Consider the following 13661-nt stretch of genomic DNA (forward strand, 5'->3'; position numbering starts at 1 on the left):
TCACTGGGTTAAATAGAGTCTTTGAAAGGACGAGAACACCACCACCTTGAGAGAGGAACTGGAGAGAGAGAGAGGAGAGTTCACTACGCGGCTTGGCTACGGAAAGAGAGAGGGGCAGAAAAGTTGAGCGCTACGCTACGAGGAGGCGAAATGGGGAGGCAATCGCAGGGTGCAGACACACATGCAGGGTTCCTACACATTTTCCATTCCAAATTTCCATACTTTTTCCATACTCAAATTTGAAAAACTTCTCGTTAGATTTTTCTGACCATATTCTCAACATAGCGGCCAATTCTGGTTTGGGATAACTCGGTGAAAACAAAGGTATGGACAACTGAAGTGAATTAAAAAAATGACACTTAATATTCGTCCATTTAGCTTGGTCATTTTTAGTTGTATCTTAGTTGTATCATAGTTGTATCTTGACAGTTAAGCTACACAACAGTAGGAATGGTTCATTATGACCTGAGTGATGTGATTAGTACTGCAAATGCAATAGTCTGGAAACACAAATATTTCTCCAAACCCTTGTTTCTTTTTTCCATACTTATCCAGACCTGGAATTACTAAAATCAAATTCCATACTTTTCCAGGTTTTCCATACTGCGTAGGAACCCTGCACATGACAATACGATGACTCGTACTGTCTCACACATTCAACACGCGCACACACACAAATTTGACACATGCACACACAAACATACACATTGAGACACACCTACGTGCACACACACACACACAAATCACTCATCGTTCGCTCTCTCTCACACACAAATTTGACACACACGCACATGCACACACACGCACACACACGCCCCCTGCTGGTGCCTGTGAGTACCTGTGAAGTGACTGCTGGAGCTGAGCTGGGTGAGAGTGTCCCTCCAGCTGGAGTACCATGGCACGCTCGCTTTTAACGAGCGATCTGAGAGGAGAGAGCCAGGCACTGCGTTAACCACCACGTGTGCACAGAAACACACACACACACACACACACACACACACAGATGGAGTTAAGGGGAAGGGTTTACTCAGAGGTGTGAAAGTCCTTTTACTCAGTGTGTTAAGCACACTGACTCTCTCGAACTCGAACACGAACACACACACACACACACACACAGTCAGCTGCTTTCCTGGGTCCCCTGAGCTATTCAGTGGGACAGAAACACTCAGGCAGGTGCTATTTCAGCTCAGTGTGTGTGTGTGTGTTTCTGAAAACTACACTCAGTCCGTATGTCTGTATGTATGTATGTATGTATGTATGTATGTGTATGTGTGTGAGTGTGTGTGTGTGTGTGTGTGTGTGCTGTACACAACAGATTTCAACTGGGAGAACCACTCCCTGACCATCAGTGATCAGTTCTCCATGACATGGACTACGGCATGGTGTGAGAATAGCACTGATGGAGGAGCCCAGGAGGCAGTGACCGATCACACACACAAAGTTATTAAATGTGCACACAAAACAATCCTACACACTGCACCACGGATGTGAGTGTGTGTGTGTGAGTGAGTGAGTATGGGTACGAGTGTGTGTAATGTATGTTAAAACTCTTACCCGTCATCCAAGCCATAAGAATACGAAAGAGGAAATAAAAAGGGATGAACGTCAGACAAAACGAAACCTCAGACACACATACACACACACACACACACACCAAAGTGACCCTTAGACACTCTCCCATTTTTGTGAGTCTGCTGCCCTCTCCAGGCTAACAGGGGTAATGTGCTGTGTATGCCTTTCAGTTGTGTGTGAATTAACAGATGTGCAAAAGGGAAATGTCAGTATAACCAGAAACCCACAGATAAACGCAAAAGCATCATAACAGAAACCATATGATAGCAGTGCTCATATCTGAAAACAATACAAACAATTATTAAAACAAGGGTCATTATCTTTACCAACATTTTTGTGTGAGATGCTAAATCTTTTCTCTTTTGTCTCCTATACATATTATGCACCTTCTAAAGGTCCCTACTTCCCATTTCATATACATCACAAACACAAACAATGCTAGCTGTCTGTTAAACATAAAATACTCTTACACACACACACATACACACAGCCATACATTTATACAAAGAGGCCAAAACACACACACATACTGTATGCATGCGTGCACACTCACCACTAATGTTGAGGTCATAGTCTCCCGCCGTGATGACGTTAGCGCTGGTCGTGTCGGGCGGCTGGCAGGTGGCCACGGCGTTGGAGAGGGCAGCACGGAGTGTGGCGGTATGGGGCGGGCGTGTGCTGATGCCCGTCACACAAACGCGCAGGCTTCGCACCACCACCAGCTGGTTGTTGGGGTCTCGCAGGTGCCCTACGGCAACAGCACAAGGACAAAAGAGACAAATCCATCTTTCCTTTCCCCCTTTTTTTCCTTTGACATTTAGGCTTGCTTGCATGCAGAGTGATTTCTCTTCCTGGGACAAACAGATAGGTCAAGCTGTGCTCCTTAGCTCTGGTCCTAGAATATTCTCCTAAGCTACTCTTGCTCTGCTTTCCTGGCCTACCAGAGCACACTGACCCAACCAGCGTCTAATTAGGTGAGTGCGGATGATGAAGTGCAAGGAGACTCCTACTTCTGTTTGATTTAACACAACCATCTAGTAATCTAACGTATCATTTAAATCTTAAACAATTACAAGAAAATAAATAATACCTTTCACAATAATGTATTTACTTATCACGGAACATTTATGATATTTTATGAAGCTTGGCATACTTGACATGGAGAAATCTACAACTCAAGGACAAACTGGAAAACATACAGTGTGTTGACAGAGCAAAGGCAGAATTTGGAGATGCGGTCTTACTGATTATGTAAATGTTGGACTGACTGGCACAGTGTCTGTGCTTCAAAAAATAAAAAAATAAAAAAACATCAGAGAACTGCTCACATTGAAGTTGGCAACACTAGTGTGGTTCAGCCTAAAACCCTGCTAAAGTACAGTCTTCAGACTAATGGATTTACATAGACAATGGATGCACAGAGAGGATGCAGACAAATTCTGATTGTAAGAATGTTGTGCACCAACATCCATCAGCTGTGAAGGAAACAAGCCAAGGGTTTTAAACAGGCGCGCGCACACACACACACACACACACACACACACACACACACACACACACACACACACACACACACACACACACACACACACACACACACACACACACACACACACACACACACACACACACACACACACACACACACACACACACACACACACACACACACACACACACACACACACACACACACACACACACACACACACACACACACACACACACACACACACACACACAATCCTTCTACCAAAGAGTGTATATCTCATTGCCAGACAGATGTACACTACCAGTCAAAAGTTTGGAGACACTTAGAAATGTCCATTCCATTCCAATACCAGCTGAGATCATTTGCATTGTTTTTTTTACTCAGGGCAGCAGTTTTAAGATTACATTATGTGCTTACATAATTGCAAAAGGGTTCTCCAATGTTTTCTCAGTTAGCCTTTTAAAATGACAGAGTAGTAAACAGAATGTGCCTTTGCAACATTGGCTGGTTGCAATGCAATTTCCCATTGCCAACCAACTAAGTTGCTAACAGGTTAGTAACTATGGTTTTGGGAAACTCACCCCTGTGTGCCAACAGTGTGGGTCTTGTCATTCTAGTGATTCAGGATTTGTGTAGCATAAAACACAAGTTAAAGTGTACTAATAAAGTCTATACATATGCATGATACACTGAAAAATATGCTCATGAAAACCATTCAACCATTCTTCCCATCATGCAATACAGATCAAAATTTAATTCAAATTTGGACAAACATTCATAGCATCTTTCATCCCTTGAGTTAGTAAGCATTGTCTATCGCCCTTAAGCGGCTATGCTTTTGGTTCAATTTGTCTGTCTATTTATTAATACGAAGCATTATGCTACCACCCCAATTTTCATGGAACCTGGTATTATGGCATGGGCAAAGCAAGGCGAGCCTGTTAGATTTTGGAGTAGACTCAGAGCTGCAACTAAGGATTATCTTCATTGTCGATTAATTTGCAGATTATTTTCTTGATTAATCTATTTGTTTGATCGATAAAATGCCAGAAAATTGAGAAGAAATGTCGATCATTGTTTTCCACAGCCCAAGATTATGTCCTCACAAACCATGTTTTGTCCACACACCAAAGATATTTAGTTCACCGTCATAGGAGTAAGTAAAGCTGAAAATATTCAAGTTTAAGAGGCTACAGTCAGAGAATTTGCATGTAATTTCCTTTAAAAATGACAAATACCGATTAATCGATAATCAAAACAGTTGCCGATTAATTTAACTCAACAATTAATTGAGTAATCGTTGCAGCCCTAGCGCCTTGGCAAATTTAGTTTCACTTTAGTCCCTCACTAATGTTGCACGATAGAGCAGGATGTCGGACACCCTCTTCTGGTTCACCATGTTTTAAATGCTAATGCCAACATACTTCATTCACACAACATAGAACATAGGTCATTGAAAGCTAAAGGGTGTGAGCTTCCAATCCCACCCTGCAAATCCTACCTGTGGGTCTCTACTTCTTAAGTTCAGCCAAAACAACAGAGGTCATTCCTATTCCCGGTGTTATCCCCATGATGTCAAAGACCCAGCTGGGTGGGCGCTCTGAGGCTGGAGTGCAGATTTCAGACTTCCACATTAAATTGCAAGGAAGGACACAGCAGGGAGGGACTACACTTAACTGATGGGGGTGCCCTTTCAGTGAGTAAGGCTTCTAAGTTATATGTAATCATAGGCTTCTGCTCAAGAAATGACAAGACAGAATTGGAACTGAGATACATTTCATGACTGAGTCGATCTGAGTCTGTCCATTCAATCAGGGAGCAGTCGCCCATTACTACTCTAGTTCAGCTCTTATCAGGAGGAATGTTTGTCTCTCATGAGGACACCAGGACAGTAGAATGGACCCTGGGTGACCTATCCATTCTTATGCTCTATGCAATGAAAGAGAGTGGACTCTTCGTTAGCTCTTCTATGGTTTTGGGATCTTCAAAAAGCGTCTAAAGACTTATCAATTTGCCTTGTTTCTAATTAGTTAATGTTCCTTACAGAGTTGCAGTTTGTATGCTTATGGTTATTGTTATTACTCTACCAATTATATTTAGTCTATTAAATGGTATGTGTGTCATTTAGGCCATACTATAAATAAAATAAATAAATAAATAAATTAAAAAAAATATAAATACATACTTTAAATAAAACGTAATGTTAATGTAATGTTTATTGATGTCCTTGTAAGTCACATTGAACAAAAGTGTCTGCAAAGAACCATAAGCATAAGCATAAGCATGAGGTATGTGGCATCATGGTCAACTGGTCTTAGATCTTTGGCCTGCTTAATACTGATTCAGAGAGGAGTGGAGTAGCCTGTAGGAGACAGACAACACCTGGGATTAAGAGTATTAGAATGAGCCTGTCCAGCAGTTCCACACTACAGAGATAACAGCCCGGTCAGACAGTGGTCTTTAAAGAGATGAATCCAAACAAAACTAGCCATACAGAAGGCAGCACCATGTTTGTTGACATTGAATAACATTAACCTTAACAGAACACTGACTTAGGTCAGGGGTTAAGAACATACTGAGTGTGGTAAAACGACAAGTGAATCTATTTGGGCTTCTTGGGTTCTATCCGTGAATATCCCTGGGTGTTGTTGGACGGAAGGGTTACCACACTGTTAGGAACACGAGTTCAGCAGCAGTCTATGATGCTGAGGGGAGGAGTGAGGACAAACCATCTGCCTTTACACACAACCAGTCTCAAATGGCCTGAGGACAGGTAACTTCCACTTGACAGGTGATGCTACAGACGAATACTGTTACTGTGAGACTGAGAACGTAACTGAGAAGTCAGAATCAGGATGCGCAACATACTATCTGAATGAAATAACGTCTACTGCACATTGTCACATAATCTGAAATGACATGTTCTGTACCTACAGCCCAGCAAAGCCTGAATATTTCACCAGGATAGTGGAATCAAAATGGGGTTAAGTGGACAAAATGGAGCGTGCATAATATACCAAGCTACATAGCAGGATTTATGGGAGTATATCTAACTGCAAAACGGTCCGATATGACCTGAGGTGAAGCTAGCTCCAGCTTCGGAGAGTTAACATTCCTGCGGCTGTATGCCACATCACCTCAGTCAACATGTATGTTGGCAGGCTACAGCTACGTTTACTTTTGACACAATTTCACAAGCTTTAAAAATGCTATCTTTGGCAAATAACGTTGCTGCTTCTCTGTTGGAGATTTTTTCTTCCTGTCTTCGGGATAATCCCACTTCCTCAGCCAAAGGTGCAGCCAATTAGGCTAATCAAATAGCTGCCTGGATGCTAGCTAATACGCCCGGCCCAAGTTTGCAGTGCCTCTGTGGGCCTCGTTCAGAATTGTTATCCTAGTCGTGTTTGAAACGAAACGAGAGCTCGCAAACCGTAACAGCGTAAAGACAAAGGTTGACTACTCGAGTGGCTGCTCATGCGATCAGATGTCACGGTTGTGAAAGAGACAGAAGGCCGTTTTTATATTCCATGACTCACATATAAGCTAAGCTAATGTTAGCTTATTCGCAAGCGGTCTCTTCCTGTCACTTGACTGAGTGTGACAGAAATAGCTAGTCTAGCTTACTAGCCAGCTAATTTACGTTACTGGCGTTAGCTGAATAACTAGTGTTAGCCAAGTTGCTAGCGTCAGCTAATTTACTAGCATATCTGGACTATTTAACTAGCGTTAGCGAAGTAATGTCTCCTCTCAGTAAACCCCTTTGAGTCCCATACCACTTAAAACCATGCCGTGAGTAACAGTTAATACCTTCAGAAGTGAGCCGACAGAAAGGCCGCAGAAGCTCCGGAAAATTCAGGTTGTTTTTGCGGGTGACTTTCTCTGCATCTTCGCTGCATAAGACGGCAACCATCGGAACGAAGGAGTCCTGGATGAACTCCTGAACTGACTGAACGCACTGAGCCATTGCTTTGCTGGTCTTGGTTTCTCAACCAGCACCAATTACTGAATGGCTCCGTTATTTACTCTTGCCAAGAGAACGGCTCTTGAGTTGAAAACAACTCCCTTAGTGACAGCCCGAAGCGGCCATGTTGAAACCTCCAGTACCCTGCTGATCGATTCTCATCCCGACAGCCACCACGGCTGTCATGTGATCACCGAAGTAGCAGCCTAGTCCTACTCAGAGACAGCAAAGATACACCTATTCTGTCACAAGACAACGATAACGTAGGCCAGTGTTTCCCAAACTTTTTTTCTGGCGACCCACTTTTTTAAAATGACAGACCATCGCGACCCATTTCACTTCAAATCTACCCTGCAACCACCAACATTGTTTTAGGCCACAGGTTCTCCAACTTTTCTATGCCTCCCCCAACCATACATTGCTATAGGATCTAAATTGATAGATCCTGCTTTGAACACGGTAGTGTTGCATTTTGAGCACCATCAGCGCGAAAAGTTGGAAATGACTACTGAAAAGATGCGTTTTAATGCGCATCCGAGAGTTTGGGGAAATTCTCGCATGTTGCGCATTCGTCAGCATAGTAAAGCTGTTTCTGTATTTCTAAAAAAAATGTTGTAGGCTACGTTGCGTTGCAGACAAATGGGTCCATAACACTGTGGACGTCAATTCCGATGTAAACAGCAAATAACTCAAGTCGTTATCTTGTATTGTTGTAGGCCTATTATATTATATAGTCGCTATCAGAACAAGAGACTTTTGGGCAATAGCCGGAAGAATGCGCCTTTACTTTGGAGTTCGCGAGGTAGAAAACGAGAGAAATAGTGTTTAAAATGTCTATTTAAAATTTAAATAAATTGTAGCCTAATATAATGCACTGTTGTGCATTTTAAATCAGAAATAAGAATGTGAGGAGGTTGCTATTAACTTTAAAGATAGCATCTACAATCGAAACTATCTACATGCAAATTGAATTATCCGGTCTATGGATGTCTGCTTTAGTTGACAGCACGGTCACTAGATTTTAATCGTTAAAGTTGAGGAACTGGTATCTGTTAATGTTCGTGCAAATAGGCGGATTCATGTCCCTTGCAGTTTGCAACTGCGAGGTACAGGTCATGGCAGGCGCCCCACAGAACGGTTTCATTTTGAGAGGTAGATATCCATGCTCTGGCTCCCCCTCTGCGATGCGTTTGTCCCCCAGTTTCATGCGCCAGTTTCATGAGCTTTTATGACAAAACCGTAACTGTGGTAGTTAACAAACTACATCCTAATAGAAAACTGTTAACTTTCCTGGTATCAAATGACAAATGGTATCAGTTAGACCTATAACACAACATAAATTGTGCTGGGCTGGCGACCCAAATAAATTCTCCTGCGACCCACCCGTGGGTCGCGACCCAGACTTTGGGAAACACTGACGTAGGCTATGTAGTTCTAGGCCTACCCTATGTTGCAGACTAGTCTACATCTGACCTCATCCGCTTCCTTTTTTTTTTTTTTTTTAAAGAAACCAAACTTCAAAACAACTTCATAAACATAACTAAATCAATGTCCTGTGTGGATCAGATTTGAACCCTTTAGTTAAAGCTGGCCTTTGGGCCACAACATAATAATAAAAAATACATAGGCCTGGGTGTTGTGAATTAAGTTGTTTAAAAAATAAATCATTGTGCATGTATCTGCATGTCTCATACATTCTCTTTGGGGGCTGCGCCCCATGTTTGAAATGTGAAACACCCCTAATTTTTGCTCAACCATTTTGATAAGTTCCATCAAGTGTTTTCCTTTAATTGACTTTTAGAAATATTCTTAAAAGAAAGAAAGATAAAAGAAAGAAAGAAAAGAAAAAATGTCATGTCAATCAAATGTCATGTGTGTTGATGTCAATCAACACACACACACACAATAACACATTACAACACATGCCTTGTTTAAAACTCTCAGACATGTAGAATTTTAATTAAATGTACCATAAAGAGTTGTCTAGCCTGTAAGACGAATGTTTTCAATTATTCAGTCAGCTGTTTTCCTAGCAGTACAGGCCATCTAACTTCATAGTTTAAAACTATAAAAACCATGCACTAACCAAATTGCCATGCCTATGCCATAAAGTGTGTGTGTTTGTGTGTGTGTGTGTGTGTGTGTGTGTGTGTGTGTGTGTGTGGTGTGGTGTGTGTGTGTGTGTGTGTGTGTGTGTGTGTGTGTGTGTGTGTGTGTGAGAAGGCGGGTGCAAGAAAGTCCCTGTGTTATTGTGAGTTCTTTGGCCAGAGGTATATGGGCGGAGAATTGATGGGAACTCAACAGATTAAGACAGGAACTAGAAATGAGTTAGAAGACGAAGAGAGAGGACCGAAAAATGGATGCTGAAGAGAAGAAGTGCCCTGTTTGTCAGGACAAACTGCAAGAACCTACACAGCTCCTCGAATGTAATCATGAGTAAGTTGCATTTCTTTTATTGCATTATCTTTCTTTTACTCATAAACACAGACTACACACACATAATGACTATACTGAATTGGTATCCAGCTTTCAGCAAGTTAGCATCAAGCTACATTATGTTTAAATGTCCACAACCTTAAATGATTCAAAGTCAGTGGGTGTCTTAGTATTATATATTTGTAAACATGAACTTACATTAACTTACTTACATTAAAAATTGACTAAACTTAGTCAAAGGAAGATACTTTTGAACTGTAATGGATGTGGTGAACTGCCAAGATGTAGATGTAGAAGATGCAGAATAACTGCCTGTTACCATGTTTGTTACCTATTCTAAATCTGTTCAGTTGTTACCGGGAATTGGTTAAAGTCAGCTGAAGTGAAAGTGTTTTGTTCATTACTGTGTTGGTGTGACGTGGGGAATACCAGTGGAAAAATCCCTCAGCAAACTTTCAGTTTCATATTCCATAAGAAAACCATATTTCAGTTAAGTGTTTGTCTGTTTCTATATTTCCCTCCCCCCCCCCCCCTCTCTCTCTCTCTCTGTATTTGGTAGGTTCTGTCAGAGTTGTCTCCAGCAGTCAATTCACTACAGGAAACATTGCCCAGTGTGCAGGAAACCAGTGAATGGCGATCAGCCCACAGCAGTGCCCGCAGTGTCCAACCAAACAAGACGCTCAAGAGTAAGTCCAGCATGGAATACACACACACACACACACACACACACACACACACACACACACACACACACACACACACACACACACACACACACACACACACACAGCTGAGAGAATGAGAGACCAACAGATAAAGACAGAGAGATGGACAGATAAATCTTGCTAAATAACTCTCTCGCTTGTTTACCCAGGTGAGATATGGTCGTTCCAGAGATCCTGTCATTAGCCCTATCATAGCGTCTCCATTTGGTCCCTCCGTTTTTGCTGGCATATGGAGGTAAGGCTCAACATCACCTGTACACTACTGTACACTACTGTAACTTTTAAAAGGAGTAAACGAAAAAGGTGATTATGCAATTTTGCATTTAACTGCTCTCTCTCTCTCTCTCTCTCTCTCTCTCTCTCTCTGTCTCTCCCCCTTGTCATCTTCCCAACCACTCTTTTCCGTCAAATCAGGCAGCGGAGTGCTCCTCCACACCAGTTTGGATCCTCCAACCCAAGCTTTGCATCCCTTTATGCCCCTCATGTCCTCAGGCCACCACAACCACCAGTGTTTCCATCTACTGTAGCACAATCTACTGGTCCTGCTGGTCTGCCCCTTATAAGACCATTCCGGAATTACACCATTCCTCAGGTGGATGTGTACGGTCACGGTGACTTCTCCGTTTTCAATGATGAAAACGAGTGAGTCCACAATATGAAAGTAACAAAGGGCAAGCAGTTTGGTGGAGAGCAGGAGCAGGGTTATTACAGTCATTCTCATAATTATTATAGACATTCCTCATAAAACCTGAAAACCTAACTAAACCTAACCTAAACTAAAACTACTTTTGCACCAGTAAAAATAAACTGACAAAAACCGAACTGAAAGACTAAATAAAAATAAAAACTAATGACATTTTCAAAACTATAATAACTCTGAGCTGGAGTGATACAGTTCAAATAAATACTTATATGATAATATATTTAATTTGTCACATGAACAGACAGATGGGCAGTCTGCTGTTTGAGCAAGCATGGGCAGAGCAAAGAGGGCCACTGCTCAATAACAGGTGAGCTACACGATGTATGCATACATACAAAAGTACATGTGTGTTTTACAATCTCCCATCCCACTGTGTGACGTGCGTGTGTGTGACGGCTGTAGCAGCAGGTTTGTTTTCTCTCTCATTATGCTTGGCTCTGTTCTCTTTTCAGAGTGAGGGTGTTTGCTTGCCCCTACTGCCAGCAGGGGGGAATGGATGAGCTGGATCTGCGCGATCACTGCAATACCCACCACCAAAATAACCCCACCCCTGTGGTTAGTATCACTGTGACAAATACACACCCTCTCTGCCTCTTGGCCCCTCGGCCTCGAGACTGGCACAATTACTGACAAAACATTTTTTTCAACCTGTTTGAGTGTGCTGTTTTAAAATGAGTTTTTCCTGCTAAGTCAAGTCTTGGCAGCTGAGTAAAAGTGAAGCCAGTGGTATGTTGGGGTTTCATCTCTCTCTCACTGTGCTCTCGGTTCTCCAGGTGTGTCCCGTGTGCATGGCACAACCACACGGAGATGAGAACTATTACAGTCGGAACTTCATTGGACACCTGAATTTGCGGCACAGTTACTACAGCGAAGATATCACTGTGAGTTCCTTTAGTCACACGCATACATGCACATGCCTAGTGTGGCTTCTTCCTGGTCAGAGGGTAGACTGGCGTGGCAACAGCACCAACAGGGCCACCACATACACACACACACACACACACACACACACACACACACACACACACACACACACACGCTGGGAACATTGTCTCCTCTCATCGCTTATCTCTTATCCATGACAATGTTGCACTTTACCCATTCCCATGGTCACTCGCAGATACATGCCAGTCTATCACAATCTCCCTGCACATGCACATAGACCTGAACACAAGGAGACATAGATATGACTGAGGTGAGTGTCTGTGTAGGCATGAAACAGAACTTTGCCCTTGCCCTTCTCTTTTTTTGCCCCTCAAGTCATCATTTCCGCTTATTTGTGTGTGTGTGTGTGTGTGTTGCAATGCACAAGCTCACAGAGAGAGAAACAAATACATAATACATTTCCAACCATAAACCTGTGTGTTATATCTTATTTGTGTTTGACAGAACACCCATCAAAGTGATGCCATGAATATGCAAGCGGCCATACTGGAGTCATTTCAGCTAAATTCTGATGCTGCTCAATGACCTGCAATACAATTAGGGAGTGTATGTGTACGGACACTAGTACACAACTGTAATCAGGAATCATACTCATTCATTTAGGTCTGTTCACAAATATTCAGTCAAATTCATCTGTCCTCTGTCATGATCATTGTCATTATACATGTTGCAGGCATTAAAGAACTCAGGTTTTAATGGTAGCATATGCATCCTCCTCCCTTTGCCAATACCATTTTCAACTCATCAGAACTTTTACTTGCTTAAAAACATACAGATTTTGATTTTGAATATGCACTATGTATACTGTATATATTTTCTATATTTCTACTGTCTTAATAATAAAATTTTCCTTGACATTGTGGGTGGTGGCTTTGTGTCATTTATTGATAAGGTTCAAGATTCAAGATTGTCTTTATTACATTTCATTATACGGGTACAAGAGAGTAAAATTCTTGTGTTTTTTGTTGCTCCTCAAAAAATAAATAAATAGTGTGGTGAGTGTGTGTGGGGGGGGGGGGAGTGTTGTAGTGCAAATACTGACAAGCACAGGCTCGCCGTTGATGGTAATGGCATTAAACTGATCTTCTTTCCTCCTGAAGTTTACAATTAGCTCTTTGGTCTTTGCCACGTTGAGAAATAGGTTGTTCTCTTCACACCACTGTGATAAGTTGTTAACTTCTCTCCTGTAGGCTGTTTCATCGTTGTTAGTGATAAGACCAATTACAGTGGTGTCATCAGCAAACTTAATAACCATATTAGAGCTATGCATAGCCACACAGTCATGAGTATACAGGGAGGTGGAAGGTGAAAACTGACCACTAGAAAAGACTTTAACGTATTATCACACATGGCATTGTGTTATCAATTGATATGACTCCTCCTTTATTCTGCTACTGCAAACATTAGCCTCTGATTTTACAAAAAGGAGCCATTGATCCATTGTGTTGTTTAACACTGACAGTAAACTTGGGAGACTATACATATAACCAGGGGTGAACGTAGGCCAGTATGGTAAAGTACGGTACAGCGTATCACTGAAAGATTCAGTGTATGTGCGCACACGCTTTCACAGGTAACAAATCTCACTCCAAGCTGAACTAAAAAAGTTGCCATCCCTGCAATATCCAGAGGAAATATGAAGCGATGAAGGTTGTGATAGGGCCGGCAAGAATTTAATACTATTGTCCCCTCTGTATAATGATTACACTTGTAGTCCTGTGATTACACACTTATGTACCCTAATCATAAACACACATATAAACATAGCTGCTCCACAGGTTTTTCTACAATCTTATAAACTATGTTAATAGTACTATTCTTGCAATA

The 13661-nt window shown here is 41.9% G+C and overlaps 2 protein-coding genes across 3 annotated transcripts in view; one reads left to right on the forward strand and one right to left on the reverse strand.

The window, feature by feature from the left end:
• trappc8 (trafficking protein particle complex subunit 8) overlaps positions 1–7178 on the reverse strand; it is a 40607-nt gene extending 33429 nt beyond the window's left edge. The window contains exons 1-3 of one of the 2 annotated variants that reach the window (XM_076278040.1): positions 6872–7178; positions 2126–2320; positions 839–922 (exon numbers count right to left, since the gene is read on the reverse strand). In XM_076278040.1, coding sequence (XP_076134155.1) covers positions 839–922; positions 2126–2320; positions 6872–7028 — 436 coding nt within the window. In that variant the 5' untranslated portion in view covers positions 7029–7178. The remainder of the gene's footprint in view (positions 1–838; positions 923–2125; positions 2321–6871) is intronic. The other variant, XM_076278041.1, reaches the window with a different exon arrangement.
• Positions 7179–9335: 2157 nt separating this feature from the next.
• Positions 9336–12696, forward strand: rnf125 (ring finger protein 125, E3 ubiquitin protein ligase). The gene is made up of 8 exons (XM_076276509.1): positions 9336–9461; positions 10021–10147; positions 10336–10421; positions 10601–10828; positions 11131–11196; positions 11342–11444; positions 11663–11770; positions 12279–12696. Exons 1-8 carry the CDS (start codon positions 9382–9384, stop codon positions 12357–12359), a joined length of 879 nt encoding a protein of 292 aa, XP_076132624.1. The 5' UTR covers positions 9336–9381; the 3' UTR covers positions 12360–12696.
• The last annotated feature ends 965 nt before the right edge of the window (positions 12697–13661 follow it).

Source organism: Alosa pseudoharengus, unplaced genomic scaffold (genome assembly GCF_046254945.1).
Source record: "Alosa pseudoharengus isolate Yale_2024_CS ecotype anadromous, Long Island Sound unplaced genomic scaffold, YU_APseudo_1.1 YU_APseudo_1.1_scf_11, whole genome shotgun sequence".
Lineage (NCBI taxonomy): Eukaryota > Metazoa > Chordata > Actinopteri > Clupeiformes > Clupeidae > Alosa > Alosa pseudoharengus.